At 41.8% G+C, this 19644-nt stretch overlaps 1 protein-coding gene across 14 annotated transcripts in view; it reads right to left on the reverse strand.

Annotated features, from left to right (window-relative positions):
• The window catches only part of MYCBP2 (MYC binding protein 2), a 463608-nt gene that overhangs the window by 240045 nt on the left and 203919 nt on the right, over nt 1–19644 (reverse strand). For all 14 annotated transcript variants that reach the window (XM_030566987.1, XM_030566958.1, XM_030566968.1 and 11 more), the window contains 3 exons: nt 17933–18024; nt 8625–8759; nt 8457–8540 (listed from right to left, as the gene is read on the reverse strand). In XM_030566987.1, coding sequence (XP_030422847.1) covers nt 8457–8540; nt 8625–8759; nt 17933–18024 — 311 coding nt within the window. The remainder of the gene's footprint in view (nt 1–8456; nt 8541–8624; nt 8760–17932; nt 18025–19644) is intronic.

A 19644-nucleotide genomic window follows, 5' to 3' on the forward strand; every position in this document is an offset into this window, starting at 1 on the left:
CCACACCATCCTCCAGATCATTAACGAAGATAGTGAACAAAACAGGCCCCAATACTGGCCCTTGGGGCATTCTGCTTGATACCGGCTGCCAACTAGACATGCAGCAATTGATCACTACCCATTCAGCCCCCTGATCTAGCCAGCTTTCTTCCACCTTATAGTCCATTCATCCAGCCCATACTTCTTTAACTTGCTGGCAAGAATACTGTGCAAGACCATATCAAAAGGTCTGCTAAAGTCAAATGTGAAGGAATAAACAACGTTTCCTTTTTCATTTTCTCCACAGCAGTCAAGATTTTATAGACTTCTGTCACAGGAGTTTGTCTTGTGGTTGACAGCTAAGTAATAATTCAGCCAGCAATGAATATCATCCTTCAGAAGATGTTCAAAGGTCGTGTCACTCAGTTGCAGAGTTAATAGCATTTAATAGTTCCAAAATTATCACACCACTTGCTACCATGGGTTTTGGTCTTGCAATTTTATTGACATACTACACCTTCATGGATTCTACATCAATTATGAGCATGTGAGTGCTGCAAAAACTGGGGCAGAAAAACTCCAGGGAGGTGTGTTCATTCCAAATGGAATTGTACCATTTCATGCTCGTAGAAATCTAATCCATGAAAAAGGAGATAACAGACATCAACGCAGAGACTACTGATGGAAAGAATACCTTCCATTCAATGGCTAGATTAATATTTCAATAACAGTTTTCATACAGTCCTGCATCACAAGAAATATCACTGAAACATGGGAAAGAAAAGTCACTTACTCTCCCAAGGCAATCAGAGTATTTTATGCAGGTTGCATCATTTGAAAAACCTAGAGTACATCCAGAACAAACTCATCATGAAAAAGCATGAGAGAAAAACTGTTGTTGCCTATAGATGAACATTGTCAAAGATCTCTCCTGGTGTCTTATGAACTACCACCTTGTGATGTCCTACCAATACCAAATGACATTGATATGGTTCACACTCAGGTGATTCCATTTTAAACTGGTTTCAACCACAAGCTCGCAACAAAGAAGAGTACCTAAACAGAACTTGCATATGCACCTATTATGGATGCCAAAGCAGCTCACATGGCCATTGTCTATATCATAGTGCGGAAATGTCAGGAAATGTCAGCAATTCTAGGACAGCACCATGCTGTTCAGACCACGGAGCAGCAGCATGCTGTTGCTTAGCAATTGGAAAAAAAACTTGGTACCAATATGATTCACCTGGGTGGCTTTCACACCTTGTGCTGCTTTATTGTATATATTGGGAAATTTGGGGGAGATGCAGGATTGCTATATTTTCTTATTGAGTCTGATATGTATGCAAACTGTACTGCAGATCAAACACTTTCTGGAAAGCAATTCAACCCATGCTCTGTATAGCTTGACTCTAGCATCTGAGACCCCAAGCGCTCTGAAATTTTATTTGTTACATGGTACGAGCTGGGAGAGGATACTTGTACAGTTCCAGCATTTGTCTGGCAAATATTGGCTGCCAAAATATGTACTTGAGTCTGAAGACATTAAGTCCTTACAACAATACTTCATTAAAGAGTTTGGTGATGCTGTATCTCAGCATATACTAACACAACTAGAGGAACTTTATACATTGTGGTATGTCCAGTCTCCAACATTCAAGTTCTGGGATCAATTTATCCAGATTATGCAGATACTACTTCTAAATGTCTGTGCAAAGAGGGGTTTGGAAACCTCATCTATACACAGCATGACATGTTGCCGTACTTCTTTACAGCAAGCAAGCCCAGCTATGCCAGGTGGATACCAACCTCCATTCCTGATCTGTTAAATCTCCCTGAAATAGTCCATGGTGCCTTTAAATCTGCAGAATTTGATGTGCATGAGACTCCTGGTTCTTTCAGTGGAATTAAGAGTGACATGGGGACAGAGAAAACTATCACAGACGCTAAAAGGTCAGCAGTGGAATTGTAGGACCGACAAGAAAAGGGTAAGCCCTGGTTAGATGGACCCTCACAGACATGTCCTGGGTGAATATGCAAAAATTATGAGAGAAAGAACTGTCCTAACAAGAATTACACTGGTCTACAATTTTTGAGAAGTCGTCTGCTTCAGAGATAAAATGTGCTATTTATTATGTATTTTGATGTGCTGAATTCAAATATGACAATTAAAACAATTGACTGGCTACTGTTTCTAAGATATTTAAGGTTTTACATTTTATGTCTATATATATTGTGTAGATAGTAGAGTTTTAATCATAAATTGTAAACCTAGGTCTTTTCATGTGTTTATGGTTGCTTTACATGATAATATTTCACCTGTCCTGTTTATGTAACATTTTAAAAATCAACAAAAGGGTTATATAAATAAAATTTATTACGAAACAAAAGGCAAAAAACTATTCTGTACATAGTTTAGTCCTATTCAGTGTCTACTCGGCGCTTCTTGGCTTGTCTCCTGTATTCATTAAATGGAGCATTACTTGTCACTGTCCAGCAATAGTCTGCAAGCATTGATGGGCTCCATTTGCCCTGATAGTCTGCCAGGAGATTCCACTGCTGTAGTCTGGAGCCCAACAGCTCTGCCTTACTCTTGGGTAGTTCCAAATCCCTGACAAGGTCATTCAGTTCATCTTGTCTTATGAGGTGTGGTTCAGAGGAGGAGGATGGGAGAAAATGTGGGTCCTGTGACATTGATGGTTCGGGACCAGAAGTTTCATCCTCTTCCTCTTCCTCGTCTGACTCAAGTGAGAATGATTCTGGTGCATCAGGAACCGGCAGTCCTTCTCAGTGGGGTACTAGGCGTATAGCTGATGGAATGTTTGGATAATGCACGGTCCACTTTTTCTTCTTTGACACACCTTTCCCAACTGGAGGCACCATGCAGAAGTAACAATTGCTGGGGGGATCTGTTGGCTCTCTCCAAATCATTGGCACTGCAAAAGGCATAGATTTCCTTTTCCTGTTCAACCATTGGCAAAGATTTGTTGCACAAGTCTTGCAGCATAAGTGTGGGGCCCACCTCTTGTCCTGATCTCCAATTTTGCAACCAAAATAAAGGTGATAGGCTTTCTTAACCATAGTGGTTATACCGCGCTTGTGTGATGCAAAAGTCACTTCACCACAAACATAGCAGAAGTTATCTGCACTGTTCACACAAGTATGAGGCATCTCTGCTCACTTTGGTTAAACAGAAATGTGTCCCTTTGCAAAATCAAACACTGACAAATAAGAGGGCACGACACTATGATTTCTAGAGCTGATAGAGGGCAATTTGTTCAGCAGAATGATGTAAGCTTCGTTATGATTGCATCATCAGTGACTTCTAGGAATAACATGATGCAATTCATATCATGTATGATGCAATACCAGCTTCAGATTGCATCATTCATTGTTTTGCCTCTAAAGCAAGTACTGTCCAAAGCCAGTTATAGATTTATTCATAGATCCAGTCAAAGATGTATTTTAGTCATTTCTGGTTTAAATTGAGATCCCTTCCCTTTACAACTCACTTATCCTCTGCCATTCCCAAGTCAAGGGTTGTATATACTGACCCAATAGCATATCTTGAAAACTAGAGCCAATCAACAATTTTAAGTATCATTTTCGTTCTCAGTGACCCAGAATTAGCAAAGTTGGACTACATTTATTTCAGAAGCATTTTGGCTGTAGAGCAGTGTTAGTGAAGACAAAATCCACAAACCACCCCTTGTCTCTGTATTCAAAAGGGACGAAGAGCATATTACAAACAGCAACGAAGAGTCCTGTGGCACCTTACAGACCAACAGATGTATTGGAACATAAGCTTTCATGGACGAATATCCACTTCGTCAGACGCATGTAATGGAAATTTCCAGAGGCAGGTATAAATATGCAGGCCAGAATCAGTCTGGAGATAACGAGGTTAGTTCAATCACGGAGGATGAGGCCCTCTTCTAGCAGTTGAGGTGTGAACACCAATTACAGTTATTGTGAAAAATGTCATCAATATGACAAACCCATTTGACCCTGTATCACATCCAGAGGTGCTTAACATATCTAATGGACAGCATGTAACATCAGATGTACAAGAGCATCTAGTGAAAATAGATGTTGGCGAAGAACAAATGGAGAATTTTGTGAGAAATGCACTTGCTTCTGATAAGACACATGGTTTCTTCAGTCCAGTCAAGAAATCTGGCATCAAAACATTTGCTAATATGATCAAGATGACGAAATTTAAATCCAACAGGGAGGGACAATCATGGCAGCTATCAATCCAAAAATTGTTTCCCATAAAGCCCTGTCTTCAGCAAGATGCAGAGATGATGTTTCAAATGCAACTGGTCTTAATCATCCAATAGGATCCATGCTTTCATGCTGATGGAACAATGATAAGAACAGACAGAGCTGAATTTTGACATCAGCTGGAAGCTTTCAAGCTAAAAGAGTCCAGGAGCTAAGAGCATGCAACAAAGAAACCAGTGTATATCAGAGATGCTATGGCTGTCATACAAACAATGGCTGGGAGACAAATTCCACCCATTTGATGAATTGGCTCCTAAGTATTTAATGTAGGTCCTAAAAGGATTTGACAAAGCTAATTCTGTATCTGAAGTCTGACTGATATGACAATAACAACTCTGAAAAGTGCAGAAAGACAGCACCAGACAGGATCTAAAGTTGGATGGAAGAAATACCAGGTGATTGGTGGATTTCCTATGTCTTCATGGAAAAAGTTTCGAAATGTGGCACCCAACAAGTAGTCACTTGTAAAATTCCACTGTGAATATATGGTTCACAATGCACCTGAGAGTGCAGAACCACACCCAGCACAAACACTCCTCCTAGCTTGAGGCTTTTTCAATGGTGAAGTAGCAAAGTCCATCAACAGTAGAGGTGCTGAAGAAGCCCAAGACTTGTACAGCATTCAAGAGGTAGTGAACACAATGATGCTTCTGCATGCTGTACGTGCCAATACGGCTCTTGGGTCCCTTTGTGTCAAACGTACAGTAATTAGGTCAGACAGTACAGATGTTTTAATCCTTGCTCTTCACTACTTTCCAAAAAATGGAACACACCAATAACCTGGATTGAAATAGGCACCGTTACCAGCACAACTGAAAAGCGTCACTTCGTAACCTGCACATGCAATGTATAATACACTCACTCCTGACTTCTGCAACATACTTCTTGCTATAAACACCACAGGATGGGACTCTGTCATCCCTATTTGGTATTGGGAAAAATCTGTGTTTAATGTTGTCAAAAGAAAAGGAGCTTACCTCTTCAAAGATCCTGTCAAACTGGGGGAGAGAGATGGATAAGCTGCAATTTCTGAGGCAAAGAAGTTGGCAGCAGTGCTGTATGACCAGAGAAATTAAGAAAGTGAGACCCATAGAGACCTGACTCGATTGCACCTCAATCTAGCCATCAAAAAGAACAAGTCACTGTCCAAATTCCCCCCATGTGAAGATAGTTTTGAAGAGCATATCAGCAAACAAAGATTTGGATTTCTTTGAGCTGAGGTAAACCAGATACTGGATCATCCTTGCAACATGGATGGAAAAATGTGGATGATGAACTACATCCTGTATTTTTCAAGGGCCTAATAGTACCTTAGCTTCAAGATCTTTTTTGCCTGGACCCCTAAGGACAATCAACTGTGCCTGTAGTCACAACAATCCTCCCTGCACAGAACTATGTACATGCTAAGACAATGAAGACTGTGGTAACCTATGCACTCTTGACAGAGTACATAAAAATGATGAACAAGATGATAATATTGACTAGAAATGTCATCATTTCAATGATACTTGTACAAACTCATTATTAGATTTTGTTTTACTCTTTAGATTGATGTGATGCTTTGAGGTCACAAAGAAATCCAACCTTATGTCTTGAAATAATACAGTCATTAAACTAATAGAAACGAATGCAAATATTTCAAAGTGGTTATTTTAACATGTTATGCTGTTGTTTATGTCCATTTTATGGAAATAGCACCACTTGACATTTCCACATCACATCTCACCCTCACTGAAAACATAGTAAGTTTTCAAATGATATGCAGGTGTGCAGAGAGGGTACATTATGTCAACCAAATCAGTGGTGTGCCACTCACCCATATTACTGTACTTTTAAAAGTTGCTTCAAAAGTGCCTAGCACCTGGATAGGTGGATTTTTATTTCTGTAATATAAAGTAAAATATAGAATTAATTGACATTGGAAATACAACTATCAATTTTACTCTCTTGAAATATTACTTTCTCTATATATAGGGATCCATCTGAATCTTGAAACTTTGCAGGAAATTTCTCTTTCTTGTAAAGACAGAGAGCGAGCTTCTCCAATCTTGGCTTTCAGGCTTGATACTTTGTTGTTGTTTTAAGCTTCCTAGACTTTTTTTTTTATTCTTTAAAGGTAGATTAATGTGTCTGAGCTTTGTCTTCCACTTTTTGCCTCAGAGGAGACAGAGTATCTGAAATGGGGGGGTCGGGAGATTTACTGAATGAATAATGAAATAGAAAAGGCTGGGAAAGAGATGCAAGGCCTTCTGAAAGAGCAGATAATCGGGAAAATGACAGGCTAACAAAAGCTCTCCTGGCTAGCAAGTTCACTGAATGGAGCATTTCATGTAACATTTCAAAAAGAAAGCACTGGAGTAAGAAAATGTGGAGAGGAGTAGACTGAGGACTCTGAGAAGACTCAAAACAAGAGGGAAAGGAGATCTGGAGTCCCTTGAGATTGTGAAAGGGGGGCTTGGAAACCTCCAAGGCTAGGAGAAGGGCTGGGCCTCAAAACAGAAAGCCCAAAATGATGTGATTAGGAAGAGAAGAAAATATAACACAAGGAACACTTAAGAGAATATCAACCAAAGAAAATTATTCAGTGCTGCCTCAGTATCTTTTTAAAGTTTGACCACCCTTCCCAGCACTGTGAATCTAGAGTGCCATATATTTAGGGAATATATTACATCCTAAGAAAGTTACACAAATGGAAAATTCTCTTTTGTAGAGGACAGTACGGTGCATAGCTGATGAGGCTAATTTTTTTTAAAAACTGTCTTTACTTCAGCGATATCTTTGTAAATTGCAAACTTTTCACTCATTTGCTAGTTTTAAATGAACTAACTAAACTTGTATGTAAACTCAATTGGTCACATTCATTTGACCTTTCAGAGAACGAGAGAGAGACTGGAATCAAAGTAAAACAGTAGGCAAGATTCACAAAACCACAAGAACCCTAAAGCTACTTCTACAGTACAGCTTATGTCGGTATGACTTATGTCCTTCAGAGGTGTGAAGAAACCTCCCCACAAGAAACCTAAGTTATGCCGATATAAGTGATCGTGTGCTCAGTGTTATGATGGCAGGAGAGCTTCTCCTGCTGACACAGCTTCTGCCATTTGCGGAGGTGGTTTTATTATGCCGATGGAAGACCTCTCCTATCAGCACAGAGCATCTTCACTAGACGCACTGCAGCAGTGTCAGTGCAGCTTCACCGCTGTACATGCAGATATGCCCTACGCAAGATTTTTGTAGCCCATATTTCAATTTTTATACCTATCATACTTTAAGGTGTCAATTCACTCACACCAAGGAAATCCCCAAATAACATTCTGATCTTAGCTAACATTGTTGTATGCACAAGGTGGAAAGCAACAGTCAGTAAAACTCCCAACTAAGCAATATTTTCCTGTCATACATATTTACTGTTTGTTTTGTGGTAGCACTTAGAGATACCAATTAGGATCAGGGCACAAGTCTGAAAGACACTGAAAAAAATCCAGAGTTGCTTACTGTTTGAGAGAGACTGGCTTAGGCTTTACTGACCACTCTTGTTGTCTACTGGTCATTGAATGTGCGCCAAGAAATCCAACATACTCAGAATCAAATGCAAAGTCTTATGATTGAGGCCTAAAATACTTACAGCTGAAGCTCTGTGAACCACAGAACAAAATGGTGATAAATTGCAGTATATGCAGTTTGCCCATAAGCTTTAAACCCAATTACATGCCAAACATAATACAAAAATACATAGTCAAGGCCTGTGGTAAGCACCATTTCAGTATTTTCTCTAAGAAGCGCTGCAGCACGAAATTCTGTATGGTAGTTTTTGAGAAACAGCCTACAGCAATAAGCCTGCCAAAACATTAAAGACCTTCAATCTGTCACAAAAATACACTATTTTAGGGGAAAAGACCAATATACACAAAACTAGCAGCTAAACTAAGGATAAAATATTGTGAACATTTAAATACAAAATTTCAATACTTAACACACCACGACAACCTTTTAAAACCAGATGGAAATAACTTTTGGTATGACACATACTTTACGTCTTTTCAGCTATAACTTAATTTTCCCACAAGTTTTCAAACATCAGTTTCCTAACCCACAAAAAGGCCCTAACATGCACTGTAGGCTTATCTTTACAGTACTTCCATTAAAAAGAAGATTCCACAACCTGACCCAAAAATGGATGAAAATATTACCTGTATAGTAACTGAGGGATCTGTCCTGCATTAACATCTGTACCATTATTTGATTTCTTGGAACTCTTAAACTGGAAAACAACGCTGAAAGAAAAAAACAACTTTCGTTCAAGTAATATGAGATGCTTTCTTTCATACAAATATATGAGACACACAAAAATAAATTACCCATCATCTGTTGTAATAGAGGCCTGTCCATGAGATCCACAATCACTGCTAGGGCCTGACACTCGTGCCCAGGCTACATACCACCAACCAGCTTGCAAGAGAACTGGTTCATCAAACATCATTGCATATTTTTCTCTGGGGGAAGCAAAGTTTGAAAAAATGCCTGAATTAATTTACAAATTAAATTATATGAAATTCAACAATCAGCTTGAAAAAAAGACAATCCAAAGTAAATATCCTAAACCCAAATGAACCAGAAGGATGATGATAAAATGAAATATCTATTTCCACTCTCAACTTTACACTACTTTGCATTGTGCTGGTGGCGTGTGGTTGTTTTGTTTCGTTTGTTTTTTTCAGAAAGGCAGGACCATCCACTAAACTAAACTTGGAATTGTTCTTAAAACATAGCCAATGTCCTGAAAATCAACTACAGATTTAAAATGCTGAATAGGCTAATGAATGCAGTTAGTTTAACAAAAAACAGAATATTAACATTATTTGCAATAATGCATAGTAAAGAACATGGACAATGCACATTTTTACTACAGCTTTACAGCATTTCAGGGAAACAGGTCTTTTTATCAAGAATTTCAGAATATCACACAAATTCTAAGGAATATGTTAATATAAACATACTCATATGAAAGGAACTAAGAACGTGACATGAAAGGGTGTCAAGATACACAAATATGGAACACACAGAAAATATGTACAAGTTAAAATCCTGGTCTCATTTAATTCTGATGATTGGATTAATAATGAATACAGTGGACTTCAATGGGACTAGAATTTCATAGAATATCAGGGTTGAAAGGAACCTCAGGAGATCATCCAGTCCAACTCCCTGCTCAAAGCAAGACCAATCCCCAGACAGATTTTTGCCCCAGACCCCTAAATGGCCCCCTCAAGGACTGAACTCAACTCTGAGTTTAGGAGGCCAATGCTCAAACCACTGAGCTATCCTTTCCCCCATGAATAACTAATTAACCTTTTTTAAGGCATCTTCTAATCTTAGAAAATAACCTTAGAAATGTAAACTGAATGTAGCCCTGCTGCTGTGACAGATGGTAAGAGAGCTGTTATTACAAATTTGGGCCTGCAAGAGGACTTTTTCTCACTTTAGCTCAGTTCAGCAGATGAGTGAGTGAAGAAGCCCCTGCAATGACACCTGCTGAATCCTCTGAGCTACCTGACTCCTCCTACCTTATGCATAAAGGGACTAAGGAATGATGATCAGCATTTCCTCCAGGCTTCCCGCTCTCCTGGACCAAAACATGGTTGTTCTTCATATCCTAACTGGCTGAGGCCAGGCCCAGAGTATTTTGACAATGTGCAGCTTAACAATGGTACTGCTCTAAAGCTGCCAACTGCACTCACCCAGTTCTGGAAGTCCACTCTCTGGGCACAGAGAGAACAGAAGATATCTGGCTCCTTACCTGGACCCTTCCTAGACAAAGGAAAGGGACAGAACCGCCAGTCCCTCCACAATCTAGGGGATGGATGCAATGTTGCAAATGAAGCAAAGGTGAAACACCTGCTATGAGAGGAAGAACTGAGACATGACTAGGGAAAGACACAAAGCAGCAACCATGTATTATGAGGTGGCCCAACAATGGGCAAGGAGTTGAGACAGCTACACAACTTTAAAGAGAGACGACTGTATGGGAACAGATTTAGTGGAGCTGTGAAGAGAACTGATGAATTAGGTGAGGGGAAAGAGAAGGAAAAGCGAACTGATAATCTGATGATGGGGTTAATAGTGAGTGAATGAAGTTATGACTGAGTTGGGAATGTTTTTGGAATCAGTTCATGAACTGGTGATTGAGCAGGGATTGACTAAAGACAGCAGGTTGAAAAAGAATGGGGATGAGCCAGAATACCTGTGACTTATTCATGAGGGTATGAAGTAATAAATGAATGGCAGGTTGGTGTAGAAGTTTGATGCGCGTGAGAAACAGGTGTGAAGTATGCTCTGGCAGAGCTCTGACCTTGTTCTGTGGGTCCTGCGCTTCCAGGCAGTTTATGCTAGCCTCAGAGGCTCACTGCAACCCTCCACATAGCCCTTCTCTCTCTAGGGCCAGGGTACCGTCTACAGAGTCCTTTTCATCATAAGCCAGCAAGGAAGTTGGTGAGAGAACTCCCACAGTCTCTGTTGTCCCTACAGGCTTATTCAACAGTTAAGTCTCCTGTCCTGAGAGAGGTCTGTCTTCCCTTCCCAGGAGGTGTTTCTATAGTGGCAGGTTGGGGGAAACTCGGGCCCATGCTCTACTCCGGGTTCTGGCCCAGGGACTCTTAATGGTAGCAGCTGTTGTTGGCAGCCGACCTTTCACTGCGAGAGTTGCTACATTTCCCTGGGCCACTTCCTCACAACTTCCCCGCTTCTCTCTCTCAATGCCTTCTTCACCCTTACCTTAGGGCTCCCTTTCCAGTGGTTTCACGGTGTCTTCATTCCCCAGCTCCTCAGCTGCACTTCCTCTCCTCTGGCTCCCTGGCTCTCTTTGGCTTGACTGGAGTGAGCCCTTTTATAGTATCAGAGGGGCCTTAAATTAAGTCAGGTGCTTAACAGCCTCACCTGACTCTTTGCAGGTTAACTGGAGTCAGGTGTTCCCATTAGCCTAACAGCTTCAACTGATTCTTTACAGGCTAATTGGAGTCATGTGTCCACCCTAGCCTGGAGCAGCCCTTGCTCTGGTCAGTAAGGGAGTAAGGCCTGATGCCTGAATCTAAGTCAGCATACATTATGCTATCAGCAACAGTCAGACCCTGTCAAAAACAGGTGCTTGCCTGCAAGCCAATGTCCAGTACATGAACTCAGCACCAATATTGCTAGCATTGCAAAAACACACTGAATATGTAAACACATTCCAGCAGAGCAGCACTAGAACACACCAATGTAGCATACGATAAAATAATTTGACAAAAATGATGAATAGAAATATTTTATCTGAAACATCAATAGAAAAGTACAAGGGCAGGTAACAAACATATCATGGAACATGTAAGATGATCCGTAAATTGCTTATCCCAGATTGTTTGTTTCAGTCTATAAATGTTAGGATATCTTGCTTTAACCCTTCATCTGGCCTAGGGGGCAGTGGAAACTCCCGCCACAGACTGAGCTGGTCCATTGTCACCATCATGTGTTAGTGTACCTGTAAACACTGAGATAATCTAAAACAACTGGGATACCAGCAAAGTCTGAGGAAGACTGTGCCCAGGTGGAGAAACGTTTCAATTTAGCTCCATAGCAACTCCTGGCGGATCCTTTCCTATTTTGATTAAGAATGATTTGGACAGCTGTTGAACAAGAGTATTCAAGATCTGATGTCCATTCAAACATCAAACCACGAAGTGAACTGGATTTCGATAGGAAGGCAGCAAAATCTGACATCCCAGAGTAAGGCTATTTGAGAAGGAACGGATCCTGACACGAGGACTGACTGACATTCTCAGAAGGTCTGGGAATGAAAATGATCTGGGCTGGTTGGGTACTAGGAGAATGACTCTGACCTTGTCTTGAAGGACCTTTCTCAAGACCTATGGTAGCAGGGAAGTGGGCAGAAATGCATATCTGAATTGGTCTGTTATCTATTACGGCAAGAAAATATTGCCCTGAGAGTCATGGCTCATAGCTGCTCTGGAACAATAGAGAGACAGTTTCTTCTTTGTTTGGGGTGTGAAGAAATCCCATTGAGGTGCTCCCCTCTGACAATCTCCCACTCAGGACAGAACCGTGTATTTCCCACTTGTGGTCTGCAGAAAAAAGTGTCTACTCAGGTTGTCTGCTACAGAATTTTGAATACCTGGAAGGTAAGTGGCTTAGATAGTGATGTGGTTTCTGATGCACCATTTCCAAAGCCTGACTGCTTCTATGCAAAGGTGAAGGAATCTTGCTCTACCTTGTTTGTTAATATAAAAAGCCTTGTTCTGACATTACTTGGACAAGGAGAGAATGAATGAATGGGAGAAAAGCCCTACATGCCACACAGACTGCTCTTAGTTCCAGCAAGCTGATGTACTGTCTGGCCTCCTGTGGAGTAAGGACCTTGTACAATGTAGTTATTCAGGTCAGCCCCCCAACGGTGGAGGGATGTGTCCATTACTATGGTAGCACTGTGGGTGGGGGTGCTGAAGAGGAAGCCTACTCTCACTTGATCCAGGTTCGATTACCAAGTAAGAGAGGCAATGACCCTCGTGGGTACCATCACTCTGGTGCTCATGTGGTCCTTGTCGGGTGAGCAGACAGATGGAAGCCAGGCCAGTCGGGATTGTAGATGAAGCCTGGCAAATGGTGTCATAAGTACATGAGATCACATGACTCAAGAGAGAAAGGCACACTGACCATAGTCTTTGGCAACTAATCCGTACTATTAGATTGCTCATTAAAACAGAAATCTTTCTGTGGGAGGAAAGCTCTTGCTGAAAGGGAATCCAGTGTGGCTCTAGAGGTTAAAACAGACTTATTTAATCACACAGACACCCAAGGTTGCTAGAAGATGGAGTGGGAACAAAGTCACTGATTTGTCCTACTAGGACCCAATTGTCCAATTAGAAGAAAACTGTGCAACTCTGATGTCTCATCTGGGCTGCCACCACAGAGAAAACTTTAGCAAATATTCTGGGTGCTTTTGCCAATCCAAAAAGAAGGGCTATGAACTGGAAGTGTTCCTGACCTATCATGAACCAAAGGAACTTTCTATGGGATAGATGACTATCTACATGAAAACAGGTGTCCTTCAAGTTGAGAGCCACAAACCATATTACCTCCTGTGGAATTACTGATATTGGTGTAACCATCCTGAATTTCAACTTTGGAATAAAGATGCTGCATTTATGAAGGTCTCAAATCGGGGTCTCTCCTGTGTTTTTTTTTGGGGGGGGATTAAGAAATGAGGGGAATAAAAGCCTCTCCACATGATACTGAGGTGGTATTCACTCTATTGCCCTTCATTGGAAGGGAGAGTCTGCCTCTTGTTGAAGAATCTCTTCATGAGAGTCATCCCTGAAGAGGGGCCAGGAAGAAAGTTTGTAGAGAAGGGCAGGAGAGAAATTCAATGGAGTAACCTTGATAAATAATTTCTAAAATCCAACTGTCTGTGGTGACAGAGTTTCAACTGTGGTGGGAAAAAGTGAGAGATGGCCCCCAAAGATAAGCAGGGAAGAAGTGGGTGTCATCAGTAATGGCTGGCAGTTCTCAACAGACGCATCAAAGAGTGTCCTGGGCAGGTGGCTGGGAATGGGCAAACATCGTGGCAGCAGAGGGAACTGAAAAGTGAGGTCTCTAATTTCTGTCATTTATGAGGAGTCTCAACTGGACACTGATGACAGAATGTTTGTGGAGGAGGCAGCCTGGTTCATATACCTGCCTGTGATTTTTTTCTCTTCAGGGTCGGAGTACAAATTCCCAGGGAGTAGAGTGTAGGGCCTCATCCATCTTCCTGTTAAACAAATCTGACTCCTCAAAAGGTAGGTCACTTTATGGTGTTCTGGACCTCTGCAGGGAACCCGGAAGATTGAAGCCAAGACTTACACTTCATACCTAAGCCAGTGGCTATGCTTCTAGATGCTGTGTCCACTGCCTAAGTAATAGCTTATAAGGATATTTTTTCCTCACTGGTTTGGCTTCCTTGATGAAGGACTGAAACTGAACTCTGTCCTCAGGGGAAGCTTGTCTTTAGAGTCCAGCAACCTGGAGCAACTTTTAAAATAGTATTTTGCTAATGAGGCCTGAAAGTTAGCAATATAGAATTGTAGGCTGGGGGGGGGGGTGGGGGAATGACCTCTCTTCCCAAAAGGTCCAACCTCTTTGAGCCATTGTCAGCTGGGATGGTTTTCTGATGTTGTGACATTGGTCTCTTCATGACTGCTTATACCAACAAGGAGTTGGGAACTGGATGGGAGAAAAGAAATTTGGCTCACTTATCAAGGACAAAATATTCTCTCTCAGCACCTTGGGTGTGAGTGTACAAAGAAACTAGGGTATGCCAGATCACTATCGCTGGCTCCAGGATAGCCTCAGTAACAGGGAGCACATAGGCTGCAAAGTTGGAGTTAGAGATCCTGGACCTCCTCCCAGGGGATCTCAAGTTCACTGGCTATCCTTCACAGCAGCTCCTAGTACTGTCTATGGAGCAGTGGTGGAGATAGTGAGGATAGAATAACTGCTTCATCCATGAACAAGGATGAGATTCCAGTCAGTACCTGCGGATATGGATCAACATCCTCCACCTCATACTCTGACAGATGCCAAGTAGGTGAGCTATGGCATGACTCAAAGATGGATCCAGGGCATCCGCCATACAGGTCCCATGGGTGCCAGTAGGCTAAAGAAGGGGATAATTGGCTCAGGGGGACCCTGTGGAAAGCATAATTGCAAGGAGGGAGTCTGGATCTCCTTAACTGTGCCAGGACTGTGACTAGCTGGAACATATGATTTGTCAGTCTGAAAATTGCTCTCTCCCTATTCGAGGGGCAGTCAGTACCAAACGGCAGATGTCTGCCCAAGGGCTGGAGAAGAGATATCTTCTGTGTCACCAAATAGTTTCATCCTCTGGTGCGGAAATGGCTCTAGGGAGGATGGGCCAAAAAGAGAGGGGACTGAGAATAAGGAAGGAAGATATCCTCCGGTGAAGTATAAATGTCCAGATGTCTCAGTGTTTGGGGCATTCTGCTGAATGGGACCAATGATTCCAATGTGTCCCAAGAGTTCACAGTTGGGTGATTCTTCAAAGGAAGTGCCTGGTACTGCACAGAAGACAGGTCCTGGACTGATATGGTTATGTTCACACAGCAACTGCAGCTGGTTCTTGCCAGCTAATTCGGGCTGGTGAGGCTCGGGCTGTTTTATTCCTATGAGGTGGGAGGGTCCCAGAACCTGGGCTCCAGCAGTTTACATAGCAATGAAACAGCCCCAAAGCCCAAGCCTGAGTCAGCTGGCATAGGCCAGCCACAGATTTTTCTTTGCTATGTAGACATATCCTTAAAGCCCATGGATATCGATGCCTGAGGGTTTTCAGATGTCCCAAGCTCTTACGATCCATGAGCAAAGGCTCACCCAACCTGGATGGGATCAGGAAGGGATGTCATCTTTTATGACGAGACTTGTACAGTGATCTGTCCTCATGATCATGAGAGTGCAGCCTACTCTCCAGGGAAGCCATTAAATGAGGAGTCCTTGGGCTTAGCAGCAGTAGCCTCCACTCCCAAGCTTGCGCTTGGAGCAGTGCTGTTTAATTGATTAGGGGTTCACTAATCATCAAGTGCACCTGACAGGAAACTGGGGACCTAGGACTCAGACTAGTAGGGGAGACATTATTGTGTGAATTGGTGCTTATGTTAAGTGTGATAGAAATTTTGCTTGGAGAGTACGGCCAGAGGGGTTTCCTTTTTTATTATTATTCTACATCAGGGGTCGGCAACCTCTGGCACATGGCTCACCAGGGTAAGCACCCTGGTGGGCCGAGTCGGTTTGTTTACTGCTGCGTCGGCAGGTTCGGTCGACCGTGGCTCCCACTGGCCGTGGTTCGCTGTCCCAGGCCAATGGGGGCGGCGGGAACCGACGCGGGCGAGGGATGTGCTTCTCTAAAGAATATTTAGAAATAGGAATTTATAAACCTACTCTTAAAATACTACTCATAATGCATGCCCTGTCACAAATCTAAAAAAACTAAGATATTATTAAAATTAAAATTCAATAGTTTGTAAAAGGTAGTAAGAAACAAACAGGATGAATATTACTTAAATTGTATGATTTGGATACTTCCAAATATATGGCGAAATAAGATACCTCTGAAAAATGCTGAGAGAGCAAGAGACACACACCCAGAAATAAAATTTTAGGAGGCAGGACAGGTGTGAGCAACTAACACAGAAAAAGATTCTGTAACTCTGAGCCAAATTTGGTTTCTTGTCTGAAAGATGAATCAAAGCAACAATATCTTGGTAAGTGTGCAAAGACCATGTGGAAGTTTAGCAAATCTCATTAACAGACATTGGTTAGAAAGCTAGCTACTCCAATTGACTTGGAATGACATTCAAGGTCTAGGTAACTACATTAAACTGTAAGAAAGGTAGTCAGCCAGGTATTTAGACACAATTCCCCATGAAGAAAGCAAAATCAACTGAGTCAATATCAAATGAAACAGAAAACTGGGTGTGCTTTTGAATAGCTCCAACAGACCCCAGAGAAAAGCCTAGGAACCTTCTCAAATTACATTTATGGAAAAAAAGTTCACAATGGGGAGGAGGGTTAACTGAAAAATATTGGCAGAATAACTGATTGTTCATAGTAGGACAGTCCCTACATTTGGCAAGTATTTAGGAATTAGCAGCTCCCCTCTTATTTGAAGAATATAATGTAAGATTAATTATCTTTTAGACAACCTCATTATCTTGATTTGAAGCTATTACTACCCAGTGACTGTTTTGTTTTGTTATTAAAAATGGGAAGTGGATTGTTTTAAATCCATTCAGTATTTCAATAACCCAAGGACAAGTTATAGGAAAGAATCTTGCCTATATTCAGAAAGTACATGAAAGGCCAAAGCAGCTGCAATTGAACTATAAGAAAAGTTGTTTTTCATTCACATGGACAATAAATAAGGCAGTCAAAGCAGTTTTTTGTAGAGCACTTTCTATTTGCAATTATATGCCCTCCTGGTTACACTCCTTTTCAGTATCTAAGTACAATTTCTGTTCAAAGGGAGGCTGAATATATCACTAGGTAACTGGGCATGCCAGAATCCAGACCTAAAGGTACAGATGTACTTTTGGAGGGTGAGTTGAGTTGAGTATTGTTACAGAAATGTCTCATTTCTAGTTCCTTAAAATGTGTGTAAATTCATCCCTCCTCCCCCTGCTAAAAAGTCTCCCAATTCCAGCTGTCTTGATATTTCAGTGAAGAATGCTTCCTTTTTCCCCACTCCCAAAATGGATCAAAGCACAATACAATGTCATCAGTTCAGAGAAATGTATCAATACATTCCACATTTGGACCTTCTAGTATATATATAAAAAAGTGCCCTTCTGCTACAGCTGTGTTGGTCTGGAGGAGGAAGGCTTTCACTTTTCCATTTGATATCTCAGTCTCCCTACAATATCTGAACTGGGGTTTGTTTCTGGTTTTTTGGTTGCTATTTTCACTGTTACCTTTCTTTTTGTTGAAGATAATAAATGCAGCACCACATGTTAGAGAGTCTAACAACACAGATCACTTAGCATACCTTCAAAGTATGTTTAAAATGCATACCAAAACAAAACTAACAAGACGGCAAGCCTCTTTAGAGAAAGTAAATAAAATGATTTACCTAGCAGCACAATCATATGCCAAGACATCAGTTTCAGCAAGAAGGTCCCCATCAGTCTCATGATCTCCCCCATCTGGACCCAATTCAAACAACTGCAAAAATAAAGTAAAATATTTCTCCGTTTTTACAAATTTCATTCTACCATTCTCATTTGCTTGTCATTCTTTCTTGCCTCTCTTTATAGCAGGGGTCGGCAACCTCTGGCACGCGGCTCGCCAGGGTAAGCACCCTGGCTGGCCAGGCCAGTTTGTTTACCTGCCACGTCGGTAGGTTCGGCCGACCACGGCTCCCACTGGCCACGGTTCACCGTCCCAGGCCAATGAGGGTGGTGGGAAGAGGCGAGGGATGTGCTGGCCACGATTTCCTACCGCCCCCATTGGCCTGGGACAGCGAACTGCGGCCAGTGGGAGCCACAGTCAGCTGAACCTGCTGATGCGGCAGGTAAACAAACTGGCTCAGCCCGCCAGGGTGCTTACCCTGGCAAGCCGCGTGCCAGAGGTTACCGACCCCTACTATATAGGAACACTATTGAACAGTGTACTACTATTAGTAAATATAAAAAAACAGGTATTTATGTTACAGTAACTGTAGTTTTTGGAGTATGCATCTATGTGGATCCCATTCTAGGTGACTGGCAATCGGTTTCTCATCTAGAAAGTGGAACTGAGGAGTCTTATCTGCTAATAACTAATGACTATAATACTGCCTTTCCAAACCTGGCTTCTAATCTTGCTGTCAAGTCAAGAGCATAGTATTTAAAGGAGAAAATTACCCCGAAGCAGCTGTTTTGCACATCTTAGGCATGGGGATATTTCTGAAACATGCAGAAGAGGCATCCTGAGCTCTCACTGAAGAAACCTTAATGTTTGGTAGAAGGGATATGCCATCCACGTGACAGATTCATACACATTGGGTAATTAATTCTTCAGCAGAGCTATTCAGACTAACAAAAAGATGGGAGGCCATGTAAATAGTGAATATAACAAGGGCCTAGAAACATCTAAAGTATGGCCTTTTCTCTCTCCTGGACAAAAATGGAATTTTGGAAAGAAACCTTTAGACTAATTGCTTGGTTTCAACTGAAACGTGAAACAACTTTGGGAATAAACTTAGAATGAGGTCTCAACTCCACCTTTTTGATGAAACAATACAATTAGCCATGAAAGCTTGGCATTCACTGACATCTGGCTGTTGTGATACCCACCAAAAAGGCCATTTGGAGAGTAAAGTGGTTAAGAGAACATTCAGAGAGGGGGTCCAAATTCAGTTGCCTGAGACCTGCAAGGAAAATGTTGAGATCCCAAGAGGGAGGGAGTTCCCTAACTGATGGGGTAAGTGTAATTCAACCCTTCTAAAAATCTAGAAACAAAAGGTGGGAGAATACAGAGCATGACTGAACCAGAGTGTGGCATACTGAGACTGCTGCAAGGTGAATTTTGGTTGAACTAATGGAGAGGCCAGAGAGTTTTAGTTGCAGAAGGTAGTCAAGGATCTTGGGGAAGGGGCCTTCAAAGGGTCATGGTCATCCTGGGTTGTCCAGACAGCAAATCTTTTTTCACTTTGAGGAGAACTAAGAGGATTTCTTATCCCTGTAATGAACAGGCTCTTTAGTAAACCTTAGCCAGCCACATCCAGACCCAATCTGTCCCCAGCTCTGTGATGTTGTTTGGACAGTCCTGAAGTGATACAAGGACAGAGAGCTGACATCTGGA

This window comes from Gopherus evgoodei, chromosome 1 (genome assembly GCF_007399415.2).
Source record: "Gopherus evgoodei ecotype Sinaloan lineage chromosome 1, rGopEvg1_v1.p, whole genome shotgun sequence".
In the NCBI taxonomy this organism is placed as follows: domain Eukaryota; kingdom Metazoa; phylum Chordata; order Testudines; family Testudinidae; genus Gopherus; species Gopherus evgoodei.